At 35.5% G+C, this 27,963-nt stretch overlaps 1 protein-coding gene across 1 annotated transcript; it reads left to right on the forward strand.

Annotated features, from left to right (window-relative positions):
• The first annotated feature begins 51 nt into the window (after positions 1 to 51).
• LOC121407852 (bifunctional polynucleotide phosphatase/kinase-like) lies at positions 52 to 27,325 on the forward strand. The gene is made up of 15 exons (XM_041599083.1): positions 52 to 379; positions 6,611 to 6,657; positions 7,327 to 7,932; positions 8,942 to 9,021; positions 10,989 to 11,046; positions 12,310 to 12,417; positions 12,797 to 12,917; positions 14,480 to 14,547; positions 15,030 to 15,122; positions 17,251 to 17,319; positions 22,512 to 22,539; positions 23,205 to 23,266; positions 23,763 to 23,872; positions 25,699 to 25,786; positions 26,509 to 27,325. Exons 1-15 carry the CDS (start codon positions 235 to 237, stop codon positions 26,698 to 26,700), a joined length of 1,875 nt encoding a protein of 624 aa, XP_041455017.1. The 5' UTR covers positions 52 to 234; the 3' UTR covers positions 26,701 to 27,325.
• The last annotated feature ends 638 nt before the right edge of the window (positions 27,326 to 27,963 follow it).

Genomic DNA, 27,963 nt, shown 5'->3' on the forward strand with positions numbered 1-27,963 from the left:
AATCAAAACATGGAGAAAGCTACACATGTGCATTGCGCATGCCCAGTACGCGGTATACCAGTGCAGCTTAGGTAGGTGGAGCCGAGTTCACACGTGTGGAGGACCAAACTCATGGCGGGAGGAATAATTCTACCTGTTTTTCACTAGTGTTAGCCCAACTGCCATATCTTTACTCCCCTGAAGGTATTTTGAGGAAATTTCAACCAAATTACTGAAGGTAGATCACGCATCATCATGCAGTGTCAACTGAAACCAACACGAAAAAATGCAGCCGAGTTCAGGGCACCTCACAACATCGATGTTCCCCGTGACCAGCCGACCATTCTTGGACGCAGCCCCGTAACCGGCATCACGGAGAAAAAACTCTCCAGACAGCACGGTGAGAAATCCACCCATTTAAGTTTTAACCTGTAAGAATGTGTTGTGAATTCAAAGAACTTTGTAATTGCAAAGATAATGATATTTGTGAATGACTTTCGACTAATCCTGCACCTGTGGCAAAATGTAGGAAGAGTTAGACAGCTGGCAGCCGTCTTTTTCGAGGAGTTTTTTAACATTTAAAAAAAATTCTCCTCATACATACACAGACGGCTCGCTATCGTGCAGCCACTATTAGGGGACTTGCAATGCAAAATCCCCCCGTTGGGGCTCTTCAATTTTTGTCTTTAATGAATAAAAATTTTGAAAATTAACGCGACCAAAATGCAAATTAACATTCCCTCTTGGCATTAATAGAGGTCATAGAGGGCGCTGTGTGGTTGACGTGAACGTTATTTTTATCAGCTCCAATTTTGGAAGTTTTTTAATAGATTTTTCATCCTTTTAAATTCGTATTTTTTAATACTATTTGAATAAATAGATGACTTAGGTGTCATATTTTCAGCCAGTATAAACTTTGATTGTTTTTGATGCACGAAAATTGAGGATTGATTTGGATTGAAAATTTGTTCTCCGTCGGTCATCGTTTGTAACTGCGTTCCGCTGTGAACGGGGATCTACGTGTGTACCCGGCCAGCCGGCCCCGGTACATGGGACTTGGATTTCGTGCATTGCACTGTTCCGGTACTTAAAATGGCGGCAAGCACTACTTGAACTGACGTCGGCGATCTTATTTTCCTTCATCGGTTGTGTGATAAGCGGTGTCGTGAGTTTATTTATACTGCCGATTTTACTGTTCATATTTATTAAAGAATTATTTGCAATATTTCGTCAATGAGGTGTGTTTTTACGACATTTTTAGACATTCGTAACTGTGATTTTGTGACTGCACTGATCTGTTCATTATTATTACGAATACGACTCCATATTTTCATTATTGCATGTGAACTCGAACTTAGTCAGGAGTAGATGTACAGTGAATGAATATTGCAATATGGATGCCCAAAATGATCCTAAAGGAAATACGAAAGTAACAAAATCATCAAAAACTTTAAAACCGAAGTAACGACGTAAGGACACTGATATAGAAAAAACTGAAGATATTGATTCCTGTGCACAGTGTAAAAAACCCTTCGACAAGAACCAATCATGTATAGAATGTGAAAGATGCGAAGGATGGTTTTGTGCAAAATGTTGCGCCCTCTCACCGGATGAATTTTTACTTTTTAGAAATGTTTTATCTGCACATTGGTTCTGTAAGATATGTGAAAAGAAAGCTATGGAAGCAATCAAATGTGACCAAATTGTAGAAGAAAGATGCAAAAAATTTTTAAGTGACACAAGTGATTGATTGTCGAAACTTGAAGTGATGGCTGATCACTGGAAAGAAGTTGAAATTCAGTATACAAAAATTGATGTTGAATTAAAGAACTTAAGAGAAGACATGAAAATCTATGGCCATGAACCACAGGATATCTCTGCTTCAGTGAAACTGATTGTTAATGAATGCTTTGACGAGGAAAAGGAGAAAGACAAAAGAAGGTGCAATGATATTATCCATGGCATACCTGAAAAAGAAACTGATGATAGGCAGGAGAAATTAGATGAAGATCTTGCCAGAGTTTCTTCAGTGTTTGATATTCTCAAAATTGACTGCAAGTGTGAGTTTAAGACTTTAAGACTTGGAAAAAGTGGTCAACCTGGCCAAGACTCTAAGCCTCGTCCTTTACTAGTAAAATTACCTAGTAGCTCCATTAGGGATAGCATATGTAAGCGTGCTATTCAACTGAAAAACGAATCGTCAATGGAGGATGTGTACATACAGCCTGACCGTACGAAGAAGGAGCGGTCAATAAGAGCAGAGTTGGTGAAGGAGCTGAAGAAAAGACAGTTGGCCGGTGACTCCACCTGGAGGATACAAAATGATAGACTAGTGAAAAAAGGACAAAGCATTGAAACTGATAAAAACCAAACCGAATTGAGATCCTTTCGAGAAGAAAACTAAAAAACTTCGAAAAGACTATCAAAATAACACATCTTCAGTTTCTTCTAATCATCTTGATGTACATGTAGCACCAGAACACCTAAGATGCATGTATAGTAATGTAGACTCACTTCTAAATAAACGGGAAGAATTGGAAATACGAATTGAATTAGAGAAACCTGATATTATTGCACTATCTGAGATTTTTCCTAAAAACTCACAAACGGACATTGAACAATTTGAATTTAATTTGCCGGGCTACCGTCTTTTTTTACCAAGCAAACACAAGAGGGGAGTAGCAATCTATGTTCACGATCACTTACAAGTACAAGAACTTTTGCCAATCTCATGTGAATTTGAAGAAAGTGTGTGGTGCCTTCTGGAAACTGCTAGGGATAAGATTTTAATCGGATGCATTTACAGAAGCCCAAATAGTTCTGATGAAAATAATCAAAGTCTTCTCAACCAACTTCACGAAATTGTCTCTCGACACAACCATACTCATGTCATTATTGTTGGTGACTTTAATTTACCAAACATAGACTGGGAAGGAAATTCAACAACAAGTCGTGGAAACTTTTCTGATCAGTTTTTGGAACTGCTTGATGATTTATTTCTGACACAATTGGTATCTGAACCTACAAGACAGAGAAATGGTCAGCGGTCTAATTTGTTGGACTTGTTAATTACAAATCATGAAGAAATAATTGAATACTGGATTTTGAGTTCTCCACTTGGAAAAAGTGACCATCTTGTACTTTCTTTTGAAATTGAGATGTATCCAGTTAGAGTTAAACCAGGTCCTCGTTATGCATACTTTCGTGGCAATTATGAAGAGATGAAGAGTTATGTAAAGGAAAACAATAGTTTTGCAGTACCATCTAACTCTGATGTAAACACCAGATATGCACAGATAGTACAGGCTTTGAGAGAAGTGACAGATCTCTTCGTCCCTAAGATCAAACCATCACGTAGAAGGTCTGCATGGTTGGATAGGAAAGCAAGTGAGGCAGTTCATGAGAAACACAAAGCATGGAATCGCTATCAGAAGAATAGAACTATCTCTAATAGATTGGATTACAACAAAGCCAGAAATAAAGCTACAAGTATTATCAAGCAGGCTAAAAAGAACTTTGAAAATAAACTGGCATCTGAGGTCAAAACAAATCCAAAAAGTTTTTGGCAATATGTACAAAATAAGACAAAATCCAAATCCTGTCTAGGAGAGTTGACTCGGCCAGATGGCACAACTGTAGATGATGACTTCGATAAAGCTGAGGTGTTAAATGATTTCTTTGCATCAATATTTACGCAAGAAGATATCAGTAATCTTCCTTCATTTCTTGAGAGACCCTTTGACTCTATTCTTAATGATATTGTCATTACAAGAGATATGGTTCTGGAAAGATTATTGATGCTGGACAAAACTAAGTCTCCAGGGCCGGACGAGATTCCAAATCGGATATTGAAAGAACTTGCAGATGAATTAGCCCAACCACTTGCCGATCTCTTCAATGAATCCTTGAGGAGTGGTTCCGTTCCTGTAGCTTGGAAGATGGCGAATGTAACTCCACTATTTAAAAGAGGAGATAAACGTAATCCCAACAATTACAGACCAGTGAGTTTAACAAGTACAATTGGCAAAGTTATGGAACAGATTATTCGAGAAAAGATTATTAATCACATGGTTACAAACCAGCTGTATAGCTCACATCAACATGGATTCAGAAAAGGTAAATCATGTGCTACTCAACTTCTGGAAGTTATTGAGGAATGGACTAAGGATTTGGATAAAGGAAAGTCAATTGACTGTATCTATTTGGACTACAAAAAAGCATTTGATAGTGTCCCCCATTGAAGACTTCTGCTTAAGCTTCATTCATATGGAATCAGAGGTAGTGTCTTGAACTGGATCAGATCCTTCTTAAAGAACAGAGAGCAACGGGTGGTTGTTAATGGAGTTTTCTCGAATTCTGTTGGAGTCAGTAGTGGAATTCCCCAAGGAAGTGTTATCGGTCCTGAGCTATTTCTGATTTTCATAAATGATTTACCAGATGTCCTAACTTCTCAAGCAAGTGTTATTAAGTTATTTGCTGATGATACCAAATTATTTGCTGAAGTTAACAACGATCAAGAATGGGAAATCCTTCAAGCTGATTTACTGAGGATTCAAAATTGGGCAATCAGATGGCAACTTCCCTTCAATACAGGAAAGTGTAAAGTCCTTCACTATGGCAGAAAGAACCTGCACTATGACTATAAGTTAAGTTTGAATGGCCCGACCATCGAAACGAGCCACAGTGAAAAGGACCTAGGAGTCATTTTTGACGATCAGCTAAGTTTTTCTCAGCATATAGATCAGATAGCAAAGGCAGGAAATAAGAAGATGGGGATTATCAAGAGATCTTTCTCTTTCCTTGAACCTAAGAGCTTCAAGCTACTTTATAAGTCCATAGTTCGACCTGCTTTGGAGTATTGTTCTCAGATTTGGCATCCATACTTAAAGAAGGATCAGACGAAACTCGAAAGAGTTCAACGAAGAGCTACAAAAGCAGTTCCGAGTTTACACGACAAGAGTTACCCGGAAAGATTGGCCCAATTGAAGTTACCTTCATTATCTTACCGACGTCACAGAGCAGATCTTATCCAAGTTTTCCGAATAACTCAAGGGACTGACGATTTAGAGACTTCTAAATTCTTCAAATTCAATGAAGACTCCAGAACTAGAGGACATATCGAGAAACCTAGAGCAAATACTCGAAAGAGACAAAATTCTTTCTCACATCGAGTAGTATCCGAGTGGAATAACTTGCCAAGCCAAGTAGTGAAGAGTACTTCCATAAACTCCTTCAAATCAAACTTGCAGAAATCTTGGAAGCCGAATAAGGATAAGTTTAACCCAAACCTATCTTTTACATGCCCATGTTTTCATTAATAACTTGCTGAAACCACACATTGCCATACAACTAGTTTCAGTTTTGTTCCACTGTACCGACTTTATGAAATCAAGAAATCAGGAAATTGGAAGGAGGAGAGGGGCAAACAAGTTTTTCATAGGTAAAACTTTACGCCCGCAACAAGGTATGTTAATTGCCAAAAAACAGAGAAAAATCAACTTAAAAGGAACAAAAACAGTGACTTATCTCAGCTGTCGCGCAAATTCACTTCCCCGTTTTATCCGATCTGAAGTACATAAACATATGGCCATTGAGTCCCTTATACAGATTGCGCTAGAACTTCGGCCTCTGTATTTGGTGAGTGAAGCCAATGGAGTTCAGCTGAACAACCAACATAAAAGAGACCGAAGCTTTTGGTCTAGTATGTACTAGCTTCTATCTGGAAAAAAGATGGAATAAAAGAAAACCCACTAGAAATTAATATTCTAGTAGAGTATCAGGCCTACCACTACTAGTAATCCCGCTAGTAATTGTGTTTGTAATTTGGGAATCCGACGAAAAAAACTTGTGCAATAATTTGTTTTTTGCTCATCTTGGGGCTAGGCTACATGATTGTCTTTTTATAGTCCTTAAGCTTAAAGGAGAATGAAACCATTGGAACAAGATAGCTTGTGTGAAAACAGAATAATCAAAGAAACAGATCAACAAAAGTTTGAGAAAAATCGGACAAATAATGAGAAAGTTATGAGCATTTGAATATTGCGATCACTAATGCTATGGAGATAGCAAATTGGCAATGCGACAAAGATGTGTGATGTCACTGATGAACAACTCTCCCCATTACTTTAGTATGTATTTCACTTGAATTGCCTCTTTTATCACATCTATCCATAGATCATGTGTTCTTTCTACATGAGGGCATGTAATACATATTTTTTAAGAATACATAATGGATAAAGAGTTTGTATCATCATAAGAAAAAGCAAAAAGACATTTTGAGGGTATTTTATAGTCCACCAAAGGGAAAGTTGTTCATCAGTGACATCACACATCCTTGTCGCATTGCCAATGGGAGGATCTCCATAGCATTAGTGATTGCAATATTCAAATGCTCATAACTTTCTCATTATTTGTCCGATTTTTCTCAAACTTTCTTTATTCTTTTTCTTTGATTTTTCTGTTTCTACACAAGCCTATTTGTTCCAAAGGTTTCATTCCCCTTTAAGCCAGAACCCATTTTGGATTTATGTGACATGTGGTCAAATTCTTTTCTTTCCCCCCTTTGAATTTAGAGTATATTTTTGATACCTAACATAATGAAGAGGATTTCTCAATTTTCTTTTTCTTTCAGTTGAAGTGACAGCCAATTATTCCTCTCAGACGCTTACTGTAAAACAGGTTTGTATCCATAATAAAATAAGCACATACAGGGACAAAATATTCATTCTTAATCTCCCTTTGCTTTGCTTCTCATAATGTTTTCCCCTTTTCATATTTTTGGTCCTTTTCATTTGCCTTATCTCTTTGGTGATGGTCTTTTGTAAATTGTAAAGAATATGTTTGTGTGTGTATTTGAGTTTTGTCAAACATGTATCAATCAGATATGATTATTTATGTCTGGGACCTTAAACGTCACCATCCAAAAGACGTGAGCAGGGCTCGAACCTCTGCATCAATTTGTAATTTCCCCACAGCTTGAATTACAGGCGCACACCACAACGCCCAGTTTATGTCTTGTTTCTGTAAAGTCTTTGTTTTAGACATCAAAAGAATAGTGCAGTTAATGAAATTTGTGTTAATGTGATCCACCATCTTCTGAAATCTTGAAAATGGTATAAGAAATATTTTGTATTTAAATTTTAAATGACTGTTAAATGCAATCATGATTTTGTTTTATTCATATATATTAAACAATTATACACTTGAGAGATCTTTTATCAGAATCAACTTTCCCAGAATATTTCAATAAGAAATTTAGATTAACTGCTCCCAGAAACTACCTATAAATTATAAGTGCCTTTTAAAAGTTTTAACCATAGCTTGCCTCTTTTACTGTACTACATTTAGCTTGGCCCCAATGCAGCTTGTTACCAAGGTGAAGAACTTCAGAAAGGAGCCACAGTGAAATTATCCAATGGTGATTGCTTTGAGCTTCTCAAAGGAAAGTTTGAATACAGTGTGCACTTCAGCAATACTGAAACATCAACTCCAAGCACCTCTACATCATCGGGAAGCCTGTCAAGACCTGAACCGAAAGCCAAGGGCAATGAAGAAGATGGATTTGACCAGGAGAGGGAGCAAGTGAAATCTTCAAAGAAGAGACCCTTAGATAGTGATAGCGATGATGGTGATAGTGAACAAGATGAAAAGCCAGAGGTTAAGAAGAGCAAGACGGAAACGAAGCCTCCAGGAGATGACATCGATCAGAAGCTGGCTGCACTTCAAAGAAAGGCAGAACTGGCTGAACAGAAACGCAAAGACAAGAAACTAAATAGCACACCCCAGATCGATGGAGGAGGAGAAAAGTCTTCTTCCGGAAATGCGGACATATCCGGAAGGGGTAGTACTACCGCCCCTGCTGCTGGAAGTGGGAAACCCAGCACAGTGGAGGAATGGAAGGAAGAAGGAAAATTGCTGGTCTACAAGAGTGTAGGAGTGAAAGCAGGCTCAAAGGTATACTCTAAATGCTTTGTATTATGTGACATGGATTGGTCAATTGCAATTATTGAAAATGTTGACTCAATGTGATCAAACTGAGGACAACTTTTTGCAATGTATATTTGTTTTTGTTATTTTTTCATAGCATTTATGGAACAACTTTGCATCGAAATTTGCAATATTTGTGAAGAATTTCAGTAGAGCCCCCCCCAAAAAAAACAATAATAACAAAAGAGTTGCAATTGATTCAAACTGAACATAAATTTGTGATGTAATAAATCAGTTGCCACTCTCAATTGAGTTGTAAAAGTTTTATTCATAGTACACAACTATCATCTTGTTAAAGGACAAGTCCACCCCAGCAAAAAGTTGATTTGAATGAAAAGAGAAAAAAACAAACAAGCATAACACCAACAATTTCATCAAATTTTGATATAAAGTAAGAAAGTTATGTCATTTTAAACTTTCGTTAATTTCACAAAACAGTTATATGCACATCCTGTTCGGTATGCAAATGAGGAGACTGATGATGTCATCCACTCAATATTTCTTTTGTATTTTATTATATGAAATATGAAATATTTTAATTTTCTTCTCATTGTCTAGTGAAACAGCAATTAATTCCTCCATGAACATGTGCAATTAGCATTGCTTAATACAATATGATTCAGTCAAGTTGGCCCCTATTGTCAAATCTGTTAGAAATGAAACATTGTATAATTTAGTCAATAAAAAACAAACAAAGTGAGGGACATTATCACCCGTCTCATTTGCATGTCACTGAGTTGTGCATATCACTGTTTTGTGAAAAATAAGCAAAACTTGCTTATTTTACATCAGATTTTGATGAAAATTTCAGCGTTTTGCTAGTTGGATTTTTCTTTATTTATTCAAATTGATTTTTTTCAGGGATGGATTTGACCTTTAAGTTAGGTGTTGCACAGATTTTTTTTAAATGTATACATGCAAAATGACAGCAATTTGTTGAAACTAGATCATCTTTGCCCCTTTCATTTTTCTCCAGATAGTTTGTTTTGACATGGATGGCACACTGATCACTACATCATCAGGGAAAGTCTTTGCTCAGAACGCAGATGACTGGAAGTGAGTTCATTGCTCAGAACTACCAATACTAGATTGTCTTGACATCATACCAAAATGTTTAACCTTTTCCCCCAGTTTTTCCCCTCTACATAACAATACATCTTTTCAGTAAAAATAAAATTCATGGCATTGCAATATATTATAACATTTATGGCAACAAGAAAGAAATATTTTAAATTGTCAGGTTCGCATAATGAAAAAACAAAAGTCTGATATCAATTGATGTTCCACCAACCAGTCAGACGGCAGGTCCCAAGAAAGTGGCTTCTTTCATCCAAGTGATATTCATGACTTCAGATGTTTTGCATATTTAATGAGCTTGATGCGAACCAAAACACCTTTTCATTCGATCATTGCTGCTCTAACTGTGCATCGAATTTCATGATTTTGGTATCATTGTAAAGAAGAAGAATAATTCTTGTAGGTCATGTGTTTGAAATTATTCAAATATTTTGTAATATAGGTTAAATATTTGATCTAAAATATGCTACAGAATAATTATTTTCACCTGACAAAAGCTGCAATTTTTACACTTTATTTTTGTTTGAGCCCAAATGAATTTTAGATCATGATAAATCAAAATATGTATGCTTTAAAATGGTATAGGTTTCAGTATTAGAATTGGTTTAATCGGGTCAAGATCACACTTTTCATTGGCCAAGTACATAAAGCAGCTTTATGATAGCAAGAATACTACACTCTGATTGGTCAAAGAGACCACACACTGGCAAATTTCAACGGTTCCAGTGCCTGGGTTTATGGGAAGGTCTTACTTCCCATGTGGTAATCTCCTCAAATTACCCGGTACCCGCGCCTGTTGTTCTGTGAACCTTATCCAGCCAATCAGAACTCTGGATTTCATACAAGTACACAATTTCAGAAATCTCGTCTTGTACCTTGGTGGGAAAAGTGTGAACTTGACCCGATTAAAAGGTGCCGCATGTAAAGAGTAGTATTGTGAGAAAGTACAGAAGTTCAGCTTTATGGTGATATAAATATCATTGAGGATCAAAATAAAAAGTTTTGCACAATTTGCAAAAGAAAACAGAGGAAGAAAATTCAGTTTTGAGGCACATTTTCAGGCCAGAAATTTACTTATTTATCAATATATTGTATACAAAATAAATGACCAATATGAAAGAATAACATTCACTCTATCTGATGTTGCAATAATATTTCATTCAACTTGAGGTTAAAACAGGTAAATTCTTAGAGAAAGAAAATCTCTTGAATCACGAGATTTTGCAAGGAGGAGGATTCAGCCATGAGATGATTTGGATGAATCTGGCCTTTTTGCTCATTAGCATAGGGACCTGCAGTCTGACTGCAACCCTTTCTAAGACTGATAGAATTATGAAAGAATACTCCTTGGCTTTTTCACCAATTAAGTACCGATGCATGCATGGTATTAAACACACATTCTCATTGATAATTTATACATAGTAATCCTTTTAACACAATTTGATCAATGAGCTGGCACCTAACATACTTTACGACTTGGGAATATAAGTGTGATTCTAGTAGTCATTCTTGACTCTTCGTTAAACAGCCCCAAGAATCGGCATCCCAGTAACTTGCTGTGAACATGTATGATCATAAACCCCAGTGATGACCAAATTTGGTATGCTCTTAATAAATGGTCTGTAAGGTCACACAGGATTTCTATCTGTAACATTGCAATATATCATCTCTTTATCAATTAACATATATTGATTTACTAATAAAACTTATTATATGCATTTCTTGGGGTTTTATCCTTAATACAGTGCTACATTCCAGGAGGTTGACATTTCATCTTGACCAGTAGATATTCTAGGTTCACATATTAAAGGAAAAGTTATTCTGTATTAGGCTTGCTTAACCTACAGGCCATGTTTCACTACATGATTTAGGGATTCAGATATGGAGGGTAGGGGCAAATTAACATTTTGACTCTTATGAAAATAAATTACTTTATATTTTTTCAGAATCATCTACTCTGAAGTGCCTGGCAAACTAAAGAAGCTTCATGATGGGGGTTACAAGGTGAGTCGGGTCTAATATTCTAGGTAACAAAGCTGAGATTTTTAAGTCAGTGAGAGTTTCAAACCCAGTAGTGATGAAAACTATGTTTTGAAATACAGTCCGACCTCTCTTATCCGGACACGTTGGGACCAGCACCAATCCAGATAAGGGATTTATCTGGATCTGGGAGACCCAATATTAAATACACGCAGCTGCTGCCTTGATCCCCGGGACGGCCGTAGCTTCATACATTATCTATTGTAGTGGGCTTGCAGACAGTATTCACTGCAGTGTCAGTGCAAACTATAGGTGGTATTTTTTAGTTACGGAAATGAAATCGAACGATGGCCAACACTGTTGGATAATTTACCTGCTAAACTGATTGAGGTATAAATCGAGCATACCTCGAAAGGAAGAGAATGAATGACTCGATGAAACTTATTTTTACAATTAGATCATCGCGGCGGCTATCGCAGCTTTGCAATGTCAGCCATCGTTATACTGACTGTACGCTCAAACATGATAGATGGTGCTGTCCGTATTGAGGCCTAGCGTTAGCTAGCGAGGCATGTGTTGTTTTTCCCGGGAAACAAAACGAGAGCGTGATGAAATGTTTGCACTGCGCCCGATTTACTGGAAAATTATCCTGCCTTAGTTCTTTTGGTGATTTGGGTGAGATATTTTCATGAAAAATAATGTTGTTTTAGGTAGACTATATTGGAAAATATATGTAATCAAAGTGAGTTTGCGTATAGGATTGAGTTTAGATTGCAATCTCATTTCCTCACGTACTAGATTGAATTTGAGAAAAAAGATCTCGGCAAGTGCGTCCGGATAATAGAGAGATCCGGATAAGGGGAGGCCGGATAAGAGAGGTCAAACTGTATTAGGGACATTATTTTTTGCTTGCGTAATGCAGGCGAGACTGCCAGAGGCACTCCACTTGTTTTATACATAACAATTGGTGTTTGATATCATCTTGTAAATATGCCATCATCTTGTTTTTGTTTTTTCAATAAAAAAATCATTATTTAACAAGCTCTCATTTCTTAAATTAGCTCCCATTAACTTTATTTTTGGGTAGAAGGGTACAAAATCGTACAGAAGCAGAGCTTTTTCATTCGTCATAGTGGTTACATTTTTATTGACACTTCTATTTGTACATCACTTTTATCATCAAGATTAACTGCATTGAAGTTCATATCTGCATAATATTCACATTTATGAAAATAAAATATGGATTTCTGATGTGATCTAAATTAGTTTGTTGAATGTGATTTGTAGATAGTGATATTCACCAACCAACTTGGGATCAGCAAAGGAAAGCTGACTGTGAAAGAATTCAGGAGGAAACTTGGCAATGTTGTGAAAAAGCTTGGAGTTCCTGTTCAGGTAAGCACCACAACAATCCTTTCTCAGAAGAAATTATCATAATGTGTAAGAAGACAAGTAAAATATTCTTGTGATAGTAATGGTAGAATGTCAAAAGAGGTTATGAAAAAGTCTGTTTTTGACTTATAATTATCCAGATTTAGTTGTTGTTGAGTACTTGTATCAACATAGATCTTTTGCCTAAGCTTTTGCTTATACTCTGGAAATCACTTCCTTCCATATCTAGAGAGTTAGCTTATTAGAAACTAATTCCAGATACAACTAAAATGTGTCAATTTTTTTTTTGAAATGACCATATTTTGAAATTATCATTGAATGCTCCACATATCTAAAAAGTAAATTTTATGTACTTGTTGATTTGATCTTTCCTTTGTGGCAGGCTTTTGCTGCTACGTCAGGAGGTGTTTACCGTAAACCTATGACAGGGATGTGGGAATACTTGCTTTCTAAAGGCAATGATGGTATCGCTATTGATGTGAAGGCTAGCATGTATATTGGAGGTAAAGATTATGTGGTATTTCTCTTTGAATATAACATGTACCAAGATTCTTGCTCTATGATCAAAGTTGATTATTATGTTTGATGTAGATTGGCCATCAATCATTGATTATTTGTTTGGGAGAGCAATGGAGGCACTTATTCTTGGGGATCAATTTAAGAGAATAGGTGGCATAAAAAAATAGAGAGAGGGGATGGGAGAGAAAGGGAGGGATAGAAAGATAGAGAAAAAGAGATTAAAAAAAATATTCCATTAAAATTTCTAGCTGAAGAACAACCAAAGAATCTGCGTGCATGAAATGTTCGAATGGAGTGCAGTTTCAGCACTTCTCCCTGGTACTGTTTTTGTCTCACCTGCGAAGCAAAGTGAGACTATAGGCGCCGCTTTTCCGACGGCGGCGGCGGCGTCAACATCAAATCTTAACCTGAGGTTAAGTTTTTGAAATGACGTCATAACTTAGAAAATATATGGACCTAGTTAATAAAACTTGGCCATAAGGTTAATCAAGTATTACTGAACATCCTATTAGAATTTCATGTCACATGACCAAGGTCAAAGGTCATTTAGGGTCAATGAACTTAGACCATGTTGGAGGAATCAACATCGAAATCTTAACCGGAGGTTAAGTTTTTGAAATGTCATCATAACTTAGAAAATATATGGACCTAGTTCATGAAACTTGGACATAAGGTTAATCAAGTATCACTGAACATCCTGCATGAGTTTCACGTCACATGACCAAGGTCAAAGGTCATTTAGGGTCAATGAACTTTGGCCGAATTGGGGATATCTGTTGAATTCCCATCATAACTTTGAAAGTTTATGGATCTGATTCATGAAACTTGGACATAATAGTAATCAAGCATCACTGAAAGTTTTGTGCAAGTTTCAGGTCTCATGATTAAGGTCAAAGGTCATTTAGGGTCAATGAACTTTGGCCGAATCGGAGGTATCTGTTGAATTACCATCATAACTTTGAAAGTTTATTGGTCTAGTTCATTAAACTTGGACATTAGAGTAATCAAGTATCACTGAACATCCTGTGCGCGTTTCAGGTCACATGACCAACGTCAAAGGTCAATGAACTTTGGCCGAATTTGGTGTATCTGTTGAATTACCATCATAACTTTGAAAGTTTATGGATCTGATTCATGAAACTTGTACATAAGAGTAATCAAGTATCACTGAACATCCTGTTCGAGTTTCAGGTCACATGATCAAGGTCAAAGGTCATGTAAGGTCAATGAACTTTGGCCATGTTGGGGTTTTTTGTTGAATAACCATCATATCTCTGTAAGTTTATTGGTCTAGTTCATAAAAAAGGGAAATAAGAGTAACCATGTATCACTGAACATCTTGTGCGAGTTAGAGTAGTATTCAAAGTGAGCACTGCTGCTATATTGAATCGCGTGATGCAGGTGAGACGGCCAGAGGCATTCCACTTGTTCCTATATACACTGCTGAGTTCTGTGCTCTCTTCACTATCACATCTCAAGTATGAAAACTCATCATCTTTTTATTTATTTCATTGTCCTCATGCTTTATTAATTTTTGTCCCCACAGATGCAGCTGGCAGACCAGCAGACTGGGGGCCTAAGAAGAAAAAAGACTTCTCCATGAGTGATCGTCTGGTAAGATATTGGATTTTTAAATTTCCTTGTGATTTTCACTGGCTAAAAGTGTATATTTGTTGTTGGTTACTGGAATGTGGTTAAATCTGAAGATGGTCTTTAGCTCGATGAGCATTCTGCTGATTTTCCAAAGGAGGGGGGGGGCACATTTTCCTGAGGAAAATTCGACAAGACAAAAAAAAAGGTCTCTGCTTTTCAAAAGGGGGACACACTTGTATTAGAACAGCATATTTACATTACAAATTTTGATTGTGCCTCTCAAGGGGGGGGGGCACAGGCCAGATGTCCCCCCCCCCTGGATCTGCCAGTGTGCAGGTTGTATGGCAAGTAAATCACATAATTTATATTATTGGTGTCATATTCATTTTTAACATTCCTGATTATCTTATGCTCTGTTGAATTAATATGTATTGCATTGCATCAACGGGTGATTTTCAAATGTTATGAGTTAAATCTTACACTTGTTCATCATTTTTATGCAGTTTGCCCTGAATATTGGTATCCCATTCAAGACACCTGAAGAGTTCTTCTTGGGTTTCAAACCAGCCAAGTTCAACATGCCAGCTTTTGATCCGGTAAGTTTCTTCTTGAAAGCGACCTTGGAATATTTGCTGTAGATTTCAATTGGTCTTTGCTTAGAGGGCTGTAAATTTCCAATTTTTTAATAATTCAAATATTCTTTGAACCTGAAGACATCAACATATTGTACTGTGAATTCTGTTGTTATTTCTTGATTAATTTGCACAGAGCAACCTTAGAATATCCATAGGTTCATTGATTTGTGTTGCACAATTTCAGGGAATAAACTGCATTTGATTCCCTGTGCAAGCAGTCACTCAAGCAAGTCATAATAGTTTTTTGTTCAATCGTAACTTTGGGAAATAATCATGCAATTTCTGTAAACATTCTCAGAAATTAATAGTCCAAGCTTCTATATCAGCTGTCTGAAGAAGGAAGAAAACTAGTATAATTTTTTTTTCAAAATAATGTTAATTTAAATGATTGGAATAACACTTGTTAGCCTGTACACTTTACACTTCACACACACACACACATACTAATCTACTGTAGCTACAGTTGTGCTCAAAAGTTGGTGAACCCACCACAGAAGGCACTCCTTCGTGTCGAGTGTTGAATGTAGACAGCAACACTACAATGTTTGGCTAACCCAGAGTAATAAACTTTCATAAATGTAATATTTTATCACCTGACTTCACAATTAAATATCTGAAACCTTGCAGAACTTGAACACTTTAAATATGTCTTTTTTTCTGGTGGAGTTAAATAACTTTTGAACCCCTCTTAATGACATATATACAAAAGCGTATAAGATTCCCAATGTCAGGTGTTAACTAGAGTTGTATGGGGAAAAAGTTGCAGTTATCGCTGAAGCTGGCTTTGATCTTTATCTTTTTGGGGTTAGGAATTCAAAGGTCACAGAATTCATTTATTTCGAAATGTCAGAATTAAGGTGTGTAATAATCATCTGGCAATGGCAGAAGCATGATTTTTATTGGAAAGTCAAGGTTAGAATCCATTTAGTCATTACCATTTTGTTTTATTTTACTTGAGGAATAGAAGTGATTATGTCTGTATAATTCATCTTCAGGCATTTTGCTTGTGTAACTTCAAAAAAAAACAGAAAGTTTGTTCAACTTTTGTTTTTAAATCTATGGGAAAAATTGATGTAGTATGGCAACTGATCTTCATTCCAACTTGTTTATGAAAATATAGTAAATTTCGCACATCAAATATTGACAGGTGGAATGTGATTTACAATGAAATATACCCTTGTGCTTCATTCCTAGTAAATTTCACCTCATTAAAATAGCAAAGGGTAGTGTAGATTACCATCCTGTAATATACAAGGGATAAAAAATTCAGATCACCTGTTGTGTCAAATAGTCTTTGACTTAACCTTCAGGAGATCAGTTAAGGGTGAAGTAGTGTAATCTGATTTTAGAAAAGCGTAAATTGTTCTTTATTCATCTTCATGACAGGACATTGCTAAATGTTCATTTAGATATTGTTTCAAGCAGTTACCTGCTTATTATAGCTGGCCCCTGCATTTTTACCCACTTCACTATTTTACATGCTTCATTTCTGTAGTTTTCAATCTTATACATTATTTATCTCTTCGATTGTCACGCAAAATGTACTCATTTATGTCATTGTTATTGTATCAAGTTTTTTTCATTTGTTATTGATTTATTATGAATAAAATGCAGAAACCCCTGCAAAAAAAATATATATCATTTCTATTTTAGTTCAAAACAGTGTATTTTTTGATAGAGTGGATTAGTGATCGAGTGAATTAGTAGATATGTATTGATGAATGAAAAGCTCAATTAAAATATGATTTATCTCATTATTTTATTATCATTATTCATCTTCTATTGGCGCTATTACAGTGTTTGTGCATTGAAATTAGCTTTAACATCTTTTTTTTAAAGAATCCAAGCTTCTGAATGTTTATATTTTATAAAATGAAATATTAGCCTTTTGGGAAATCCATGTCATTTTAATAATTCTAAAGTGCAACAATATTTTAAATCGAGCTTTGTTCATTTAGTTTCATGTATTCATAAAATGTGCATAAGTAAAATCAAAGAAAATATTTTGTGGGGAAAAGGTAAAATGAAAAAAGTCCAATGTTTGAGGTTACATACATAACTAAGGATTATAACTTTTGTTTTACAACAGAGAACTGTCTCTACCAGTACACCATTGTTCAATCCACCCAGTACAGCATTGCCTGCCAGTGTACAAGAGGTCAGTAATAAACTGTCACTTAATTAGGTGGTCTGTCTTTGACAGATCACCTCTTAATTTCGTCAGAATTTTCTTTTTATTTCTTTCTTACTTTATTTCTTTATTTTTACGGATTTTCTTGTCGCCAAGATATTTCAAAATGGACTTTATCAATTTCATTGAATTTCATGTCATTTATAGGATCTGTCATGGACACGTCAAAATAAGCTTTTCAAGGTCATCAAGTCATGATGACGTCATCTAGGCGCCATTTTGTAAAATCACATTATCAATCATATCTTCATAATCAATTATCAAAAATTATTAATATTTACATCATATCAACTTCAGGTCAAGGGTCATCAGGTCATGTCATCAAAGGTCACCTGTAGGTCACGACGCGCGTCAAAATTTCAAAATGCTAAAAATCACCTTTTGACCAAACGAGAGTACGTTTTAGGTCATTTTAAGCATTTCAAAATTTTGTGCGCGCGCACATATGCGCGCGCGTTTCCGCGCGTAACGCCTATACGCAACGCAGAAACACCGTTTTTTTTACATCATTGCATTGATAATAAAATTCTGAACAATTTGATACCTTGATCAACCTTCTACGACCATTAATAACGAAATTAACACCCGTTAAAGTTTGCAGCACGTGTGCGCGCGAGCTCTCACTATAGGCCATATATGGGCAAAAACATGCCTATTGCAAATTCACTGTAGCTCTTTAAATAGTCCGTTGACCCCCAATTTTTTTTTCATATATCGATAGAGTATGAGTTGTAGATTTGATTTCATGTCACCATTGTCCCTAAATTATATCGTGACGTCATCAAAATAGAGCCTAAACTAAAAATTTCATTTTTTCAAAAATGACGTCATCAAATTTATGCAAATTTGGTTGTAACTTCTCGAATATAGATCGTTTTTCGCCCAGATTTCGATATGTTGTGGTTTAGAATGTACTCTTTCTCCTCAGTAAACATGAATATTCGTTTTGAGAAACGCATCATTGCGTAAAACAGCGATGAAAAGAGGCATGTCATTTTTCCTCATTTTGCGTGTAATCTCTATGGGACATGACTTTTTCTCAAAACCAGATTCGACATTCCTCTATTTCGTGAGCCATATCTCCATTTTTTCTTGTCAGTTTTCTTTAAGCTTTTAGTATGTTGTAGCTGAGATTCTAAGCTTTCGCAAGTGTGCCCTCCATTTTTTGATCAGATGCCGAGATCATGCCCGTATTTCACTTGCAAAATTGGACTTGTAATTCTCAAAATTGCTTACGTGTATTCTCTATGGGGAATATCGTGGCTTTGACTGCTTCTTAAAGGGCGCGGGTTCGAGTCCTGGGGTGGACAAGATGAATTTTTTTTTCACTTTTTTTTTCTTTTTGCCACTTCTTACATGATCCTTTATGATAATTTAAAGGTATAAAAGTTTAAATTTAGCAAGATAAAACAGATTATAATTACTTTTTTTCATATCACATGTATTTTGCGTGTAATCTCTATGGGACATGACCTTTTCTCAAAACTAGATTCGACATTCCTCTATTTCGTGAGCCATATCTCCATTTTTTCTTGTCAGTTTTCTTTAAGCTTTTAGTATGTTGTAGCTGAGATTCTAAGCTTTCGCAAGTGTGCCCACCATTTTTTGATCAGATGCCAGGATCATGCCTGTATTTCGCTTGCAAAATTGGACTTGTAATTCTCAAAATTGCTTACGTGTATTCTCTATGGGGAATATCGTGGCTTTGACTGCTTTCTAAAGGGCGCGGGTTCGAGTCCTGGGGTGAACAAGATGAATTTTTTTTTCACTTTTTTTTCTTTTTGCCGCTTCTTACATGATCCTTTATGATAATTTAAAGGTATAAAAGTTTAAATTTAGCAAGATAAAACAGATTATAATTACTTTTTTCATATCGCATGTATTTTGCGTGTAATCTCTATGGGACATGACCTTTTCTCAAAACTAGATTCGACATTCCTCTATTTCGTGAGCCATATCTCCATTGTTTCTTGTCAGTTTTCCCTGAGCTTTTAGTATGTTGTAGCTGAGATTCTAAGCTTTCGGAACTTTGCATTTTATTTTTTGATCAGATGCCGGGATCATGCCAGTATTTCGCTTGCAAAATTTGAATTGTAATTCTCAAACTTGCTTACGTGTAATCTCTATGGGGAATATGCTAGCTCAATGGATAACGCATTTGACGTGTTCGTCCGTATTGCTGACGTGTAGGTCCGTGTTGCTGACGTGGTGGTCCGTGTAGCTGATGTGTAGGTCCGTGTTGCTGACGTATTGGTCCGTGTTGACGACGTGCTCTGCCGGCATGATCCGTGTAGATCCGTGTGAAGCTGCCGTGTTGATGCCGTGTTCACAGTCATCTGGGGCAAAACTATCCCGGACCTCCCCGGATCATGCCGGCATTGCCGTGTTGATCCGTGAGGTATAATCATCTATCTTGTATGTATCTGTTTGAAGATGTATGTCTGACGATTGTCATCACCACATCAATAATCACATTTAGTAATGGTCAAAACTTATTCTTAGGATGTCTACGATCAAGATTATCAATGATATCTAAATGATTTATTTCATACATCAGCCGACACTGAATGACAAATCATGACAGACCACCTAATTCGTCCGCATGACGAATTAAATTCTAGTATTTTAATTGTAATTGTTAGACTTTCATTGATTTATTTTTCGCACCTATGTTTGTCGCCAACTTTTCTCCGAATCGGCTGAATCAAATTTGCTGATTTTTTCGTCATACATAGGATCTGTCATGGACACGTCAGAATAAGCTTTTCAAGGTCATCAGGTCATGATGACGTCATCTAGGCGCCATTTTGTAAAATCACATTACCAATCATATCTCCATTATCAATTATCAAAAATCAATCAAATTAACATCATACCAACTTGATGTCAAGGGTCATCAGGTCATGTCATCAAAGGTCACCTGAAGGTCACGACGCGCGCGTCAAAATTTCAAAATGCTCAAAATCACTTCTTTACCAAACGAGAGTACGTTTTAGGTCATTTTAAGCATTTCAAAATTTTGCGCGCGCGCACGGATGCGCGCGCGCTTCCTCGGGTAACGCCTTAACGCAACGCAGAAACACCGTTTTTTTTACATCTTTGCATTGATAATAAAATTCTGAACAATTTGATACCTTGATCAACCTTCTACGACCACTAATAACGAAATTAACACCCGTTAAAGTTTGCAGCACGTGTGCGCGCGAGCTCTCACTATAGGCCATATATGGGCAAAAACATGCCTATTGAAAATTCACTGTAGCTCTTTAAATAGTCCATTGACCCCCAATTTTTTTTTTCATATATCGATAGAGTATGAGTTGTAGATTTGATTTCATGTCATCAATGTCCCTAAATTATATCGTGACGTCATCAAAATGGCGCCTAAACTAAAAATTTCATTTTTTCAAAAATGACGTCATCAAATTTATGCAAATTTGGTTGTAACTTCTCGAATATAGATCGTTTTTCGCCCAGATTTCGATATGTTGTAGGTTAGAATGTACTCTTTCTCCTTAATTAACATGAATATTCGTTTTGAGAAACGCATCATTGCGTAAAACAGCGATGAAAAGAGGCATGTCATTTTTCCTCATTTTGCGTGTAATCTCTATGGGACATGACTTTTTCTCAAAACTAGATTCGACATTCCGCTATTTCGTAAGCCATATCTCCATTTTTTTCTTGTCAATTTTCCTTAAGCTTTTAGTATGTTGTAGCTGAGATTCTAAGCTTTCGGAAGTGTGCCCTTTATTTTTTGATCAGATGCCGGGATCATGCCCGTATTTCACTTGCAAAATTGGACTTGTAATTCTCAAAATTGCTTACGTGTATTCTCTATGGGGAATATCGTGGCTTTGACTGCTTTCTAAAGGGCGCGGGTTCGAGTCCTGGGGTGAACAAGATGATTTTTTTTCACTTTTTTTTCTTTTTGCCACTTCTTACATGATCCTTTATGATAATTAAAAGGTATAAAAGTTGAAATTTAGCAAGATAAAACAGATTATAATTGCTTTTTTCATATCACATGTGTTTTGCGTGTAATCTCTATGGGACATGACTTTTTCTCAAAACTAGATTCGACATTCCTCTATTTCGTGAGCCATATCTCCATTATTTCTTGTCAGTTTTCCGAGCTTTTAGTATGTTGTAGCTGAGATTCTGGGCTATTGGAAATGTGCCCTCCATTTTTTGATCAGATGCCGGGATCATGCCCGTATTTCGCTTGCAAAATTTGAATTGTAATTCTCAAACTTGCTTACGTGTAATCTCTATGGGGATTATGCTAGCTCTCAGTGGATAACGCATTTGACGTGTTCGTCCGTATTGCTGACGTGTAGGTCCGTGTTGCTGACGTGGTGGTCCGTGTAGCTGACGTGTAGGTCCGTGTTGCTGACGTATTGGTCCGTGTTGACGACGTGCTCTGCCGGCATGATCCGTGTAGATCTGTGTGAAGCTGCCGTGTTGATGCCGTGTTCACAGTCATCTGGGGCAAAACTATCCCGGACCTCCCCGGACCATGCCGGCATTGCCGTGTTGATCCGTGAGGTATAATCATCTATCTTGTATGTATCTGTTTGAAGATGTATGTATGACGATTGTCATCACCACATCAATAATCACATTTAGTAATGGTCAAAACTTATTCTTAGGATGTCTACGATCAAGATTATCAATGATATCTAAATGATTTATTTCATACATCAGCCGACACTGAATGACAAATCATGACAGACCACCTAATTCGTCCGCATGACGAATTAAATTCTAGTTATTCTTATAACAAGAAAGTGTTGCTGTCTTCAGTGGAATTTGATCAAATTTAGTAAACATCTATTTACTTCAGAAGTATTAGAGTCAAGATTAATTGTAAAATGAGGATTTTTGTGAGGGATTGAGCTGAAATTGGCTGTAAGGTTAGGATTATGGCTCAAGTTAGATATGAGGTTAGATTTAAATTGGTTTATCAAGATCCACACTTTATGAAGCTTACCCCAGATGTTGAAAGTTGTCAGTAATATAGTTGTGGGGTAGTAGATACATGTGCTCGGTTTCATTCATAGGAATTTGAATTTTGTCTCCACCAGACTATTTTGAATCACAGTATATGAAAGCAATGTTAATTCTTTTTTTTTTTCTCTCTTTTTCTTTGAATACAGGTTCTCATACTAGTGGGATATCCTGCATGTAAGTATCTGATCTGTGTTCATTTTCTTGCTCTATTTTGATTTTTATTTTTAAAATAGTTCTCAGTTAATATTTCATATCATTAGGAAATTGTACAATTTTTAAAAAGAAATTATTGAAGAAATGACTTCCTCCCTATAATTGTGACACCCTGTGTTTACAATCTTTTATTTTCCTGTTTCTTGAAATCTTTTGCTGAGTAGTTCAAACAGTATGATCTAGTAAGTTAATAAAACATATGAACATATTTCTTAAATGATGGGTTAAACTTTGAATCTGAAAATAAAATGCTTGGAAGTAGAAAAAAAAACATGAATATACTTTTTATCAGTAGATCTGCCCTAAGACAGGCAGCAGAGTGAATTTTTCAATTTAAGAGCTGGGATTTGACTGGTTATCACTAATCTGAATCTGATTATCTAAAGATTAATGCTGGAAAGTACCATGTTTACAAAAAGTAACTTTTTTGGCAGTGTTTTCATGTTGTTATCACCTGTCAGTGGTGTACACAAGGATGCTATACTCTATTATGCTTCTCTAAATTCTGTATGAAGGCTATAAAGCTTAGTATGGTTTTTAGAGTCCTTGAAATATTGGTTTGAGCATATATTTTATGTAAAGAATCATCCACCAATGTGTTATATATGCTTTATTGTTTTTAATAGCTGGAAAGAGCACATTTGTGAAAAACCACCTACTGCCTCACAAATATGTCCATGTGAATCGGGTAAGTACTCATTCTCTTTTTTTTTTAATTCATATATATGGTGAAATAGTATTGTCTTAGTAGTTATCTAGAATCTTACATATCAAAATAACTGGAAAAATAGCTGTATTCTAATCAGTATTATGATTATCATTAGATGTGTTAATAGCTGCTTTCTGTTTTCTATTCATGTTGTAAATATGTGATTCATAACAAAAAGTAAAGTTGTGGTCTTCTAATTGATTGTCTTTGATTTCTTCTGTAATATTGTATTTTCATGATAATTTTGGATGGCAAGTCAGCCCAATTCTTATCAAGATGTATAAAGACCATACTTTCTGCTTTGTTTGTGCTTGATACATGTATTATCTGATAAGAGAATATCCTTATAAATACCACATATTTAGATATTTGTTTTCTTTTTGGAGACTTTACACACAGGTCAGGTACATTCATGTTTCATAGTCATTTCTGATTAGTGCAGGGATATTTTTTCTTTTGTATCTCTGTCTTCTAGGATACCATAGGCACATGGCAGAAGTGCGTTGCTGCTTGCTCCTCTGCTCTCGGCAAAGGTCAGAGTGTAGTGATAGACAACACCAATGCTGATATTGAATCAAGAAAGAGGTATACTTAAAGAGATAACATAATGTTTTGGTAATCACAAACACTTTACTTTATAGCTTGTTAATGATAAATTCCAGTTTTGGTAACGATCTCAAAATGACTTTTGACAGAATCTAATATAGTGACCACCCAAGTGTCTGATTGTATGAATAAAAAATATGTGCCAAAGGATTCTGGAAGAAATTGTGTAATTGCTGAGAAATAAGCAAAATAAGCGCGGATTCGGTCACTTCCGTCGGGTCTTTATTACAGCAATATTAATACACTGTCCCACGTGTGCCTATCTGTGTTGGTGATCTTCAGTGTGAACATTTTTCAGCGTAGATTTCAAGGTTTCACAAAGTTCAGTTTATGTTACTGTACCAGATCTAGATCCTCGATGATATTCTGACAATTAAGCCTTGTTTTTACAGACTTTCTCATAAAATCAGTCTTTACTGCAACTACTGGCATTTCTCTTTAACATGCGACGCAAGTTACAATTCAAAGAGGCATTAAAGCTCAGTGACAGGTGGTAGAGCAGTTGTCTTGCAATCACTGAACACGTGTTTGATTCTTACTTGATGTAAGTTTGCCTTTTTGGCAAGGCATTTCCTAATCATTTCCAGGTCCTGTGGAGAGGACCTTAATGCCATCAGTTCTCTTGTTGCTTGCTTATAAGCATTCATTTTTAACAGAAGGTTAAAAAAATCACCACCATCCATCCATCCATTCAATCATTCACTAATACATTCAGTTGTTGCTCTGTCGTTTCCTTGTAGCACGTCCTTTCATGTATCACGTATTAGAATGGACTATGAATACTAGAGGAGGATATAATTAAAAGTTTCTAGAGAAGGTTTGTAATAATAATTTCAAAGAAAATTATGTTATAGGCAATTGAAGTAGCATAGTACTTGATCCTTATTCTTCATTGTTTGTGGAGCGTTTTGATATTGGAGCGCATTGAATTTAAAGGACAAGTCCACCCCAACAAAAACTTGATTGGAATAAAAAGAGAAAAATTCAACAAGCATAACACTGAAAATTTCATCAAAATCGGATGTAAAATAAGAAAGTTATGACATTTTAAAGTTTCACTTTATTTCACAAAACAGTTATATGCACATCTCGGTCGGTATGCAAATGAGGGAACTGATGACATCACTCACTCACTATTTCTTTTGTATTTTATTATATGAAATATGAAATATTTTGATTTTCTCATCATTGTCATGTAAAATGAAGTCTCATTCCTCCCTGAACACATGGAATTCCATTATTTTAACATTTTGTGCTTCAGGCAAGGAGGTCCTAATCATCAAATTCGTAAATATTGAAATATTGTATAATTCAAACAATAAAAAACAAAAGAAATAGTGAGTGAGTGACATCAACGACTCTCTCATTTGGATGTAACTGGCTCGTTCATATAACTATTTTGTTAAAAATAAGCGAAACTTTGAAATGTCATAACTTTCTTATTTTACATCCGATTTTGATGAAATTTTCAGCATTGTGCTTGTCTGATTTTTCTCTATTGATTCAAATAAACATTTTTCTGAGATGGACTTGACCTTTAAAACACTGAAGCCTCAGGAGTGTTTCATGAAGCAACTCTGACAAATTTGCTTTCAGCCAATCAGATGCAAGTATTTCAGTACCTTATAAGATTAGTCATAGGTAATCACAGACTTTTCCTTAGCTCTGCTTCAGAAAGATGACTACTTCCTAGAATTCCTCCTCTCCTCAAAAATGATAGTTTGTTCCATTAATTTCAACCACTGTTATAAGTTGCTTACCTTATAAAAGTGGAATATCTAATAATTTATTTACTTTTCTTTCAGATATATTGACTGCGCCAAGAAAGCCAATGTTCAGTGTAGATGTTTTTCTTTCACAACTACTATTGATCATGCAAGACATAATGAAAAGGTGAGATTTTCCACTTAAAATGTTATTATAACTTTAAGAACATTCTTGTACTAACCTTAGGAAGGTGACTTGTAATTATTATGAATAATTTTATTTTGAATCTCTTATAGTAAAGAAAAATGTATTGCTTTATTTTATAGATATTATTGTATGAGTTCTTAACTGTATTTTAATTTGATATTTCTTTTTATGCTTTAGCTAATTGTATTTTTAAAATGGTCTTAACAATCATTTGCCCTACATTGTCAAATTGTGTATACTGGACCTTGGGGTTTACAATTGAATTATTAAGCAAATCATTTCTTTCACTTTTTCATACATGATTTTCAGTAGTATGAGTACCTAAAATGCTGCAAGATAAATCAAGTAATTTCTGTTACAGAATGTTTCTTTATTTGTTATCTATCTGTATTTAAACCATAAATTGCTGCCAGGGTATGAGTAGTATTTCACTCAGTTTATTTTTTTCCTTTCCCACCATCCATGTGACTCCTTATCCAAATGTTTGTATAAGTAGTTTTTTTATGTTTGATTATGCGGAATAAAATAATAATAGAGAGAATGAATTTAACACAAAAAAAAGAGTGCAGAAAAATAGATTTATTTAAAGTGAATAAAATATTATTGCAATTTCCCTTACTTTTGCAAATTGAATTATTTCATGCTAGAGTGAATGTGGTCATAAGTGAATTACAAGGTACTATTGTTTATTCTTCCCACAGTTCCGGCAGCTGACCCCTTCTGGGAAGAACCACGCTTCCATCGCTGATATGATCTTCTATTCCTTCAGGAAGAATTTTGTGGCTCCAAAGAAGGAGGAAGGTTACTCAGAGGTCGTCCAGGTCAACTTCCTGCCATCGTTCAACAATAGCGACGAAGAGAAACTCTACAAGAAATTTCTTTTGGAGAAATGAAGATAGTGATTTGTCTGTCATATGCTATATGAATTGAGACTTTGGGAAAGAAATCAGTACTTTGAGATGAGATATTTGAAGCTGCATAGCTGCAAGTTAGTTAGCTTTAAATGAACATTTTGATAAAAAAAATCGAAGAACTTCAAGAAGAGGGAAAACAGTTCTCTTGAGTGAATGATATTCAAACCTAAAGTCTGTCGAGTGGATGCCCTGATATTGTTGGACTCAACTCTCGTACATCCGACTGCTTCAAGAATGAACAGAATATCTACAAGAATTTTCATAAAAAGATGTTGAAGAACTTTGCCTCCAATCAGTTTTCATAATCTGAACATCCAAAATAGATAGCAGTGGAAAAATATTTCTTTGACAAGTTGATATTCAATCCAACCATTTATGTGAAAGAAATCCTAACTAAATGTAAGATTTTTTTTCCAAGTCAATATCGTAAAATATATTAAAGATCTCTGGGGTCAAGGGAAACATCACTCTGGGGAGCTTTCACCCTTCAACTGCATTAAATAGTTATTTTATTTTTGAAAAGAATAAAATCTGTGTGACATGGATGTCATGTTATTATTTTCAGCATCAGGAATCAATGTAATCTTTTTTAGGAAAATACTAAGTTCCAAGGATGTTTTCCTTGAAAAATCATGGCAATTAATTCTCATCCTTGGACTTGTCATGTCTTAATGATAATGATTGCCCATCAAAATATTTTAAGAGTCTGGTTAAAAGTGTGCAAGTTGCTAGTATAAATGGATATATGCATTCATGGTTGCAAATATAGATGCAAACATACTTTATGTTAATTGCAGAGAGTTATTTGTCAAAGTTGGCAAAAGATATTGTTTCTTGTTTTTATTTATCCTGATTTTAACACAATATGAAGCATTACGTATTATTTCTTTGAACACCTTGATGGCTCACTTCATAATTTTGATATATCTGTTTTTATTTTGTTATTTGATGCAGTTGTTTGGTTATATTTTAATCTCACACTCTTTTCTTTTAGGATTTTTGTGATTAATTCTTCTCTAGAGTTTTCATATGTAATTCAAGCGCAGGAGATATTTGTTACAGGTGTTTTCTTGATATATTTTTGTGGAGATATGATTTAATTACTAGATTTTTTTTCATTTGCCTTATTTGGTCTTAATAGCAGGTGGCTAGAATTCCTTTTTCTTAATGTTGTTACTTAACACATTTTTGTCTGTTATTTAGCGTTCAGAATGTTTTAATTGATTTTTTTGGTCAATATTC

Source organism: Lytechinus variegatus, chromosome 2 (assembly GCF_018143015.1).
Source record: "Lytechinus variegatus isolate NC3 chromosome 2, Lvar_3.0, whole genome shotgun sequence".
Taxonomy (NCBI): Eukaryota; Metazoa; Echinodermata; class Echinoidea; order Temnopleuroida; family Toxopneustidae; genus Lytechinus; species Lytechinus variegatus.

Bases quoted from the DNA above. Each gene is read 5' to 3' on its own strand.
- LOC121407852 (XM_041599083.1), top strand. From the start codon at position 235: ATGCAGTGTCAACTGAAACCAACACGAAAAAATGCAGCCGAGTTCAGG. The intron at 9,022-10,988 runs GTGAGTTCATTG...ATATTTTTTCAG, and splicing joins CAGAACGCAGATGACTGGAA to AATCATCTACTCTGAAGTGC. The intron at 15,123-17,250 runs GTAAGTTTCTTC...GTTTTACAACAG, and splicing joins ACATGCCAGCTTTTGATCCG to AGAACTGTCTCTACCAGTAC.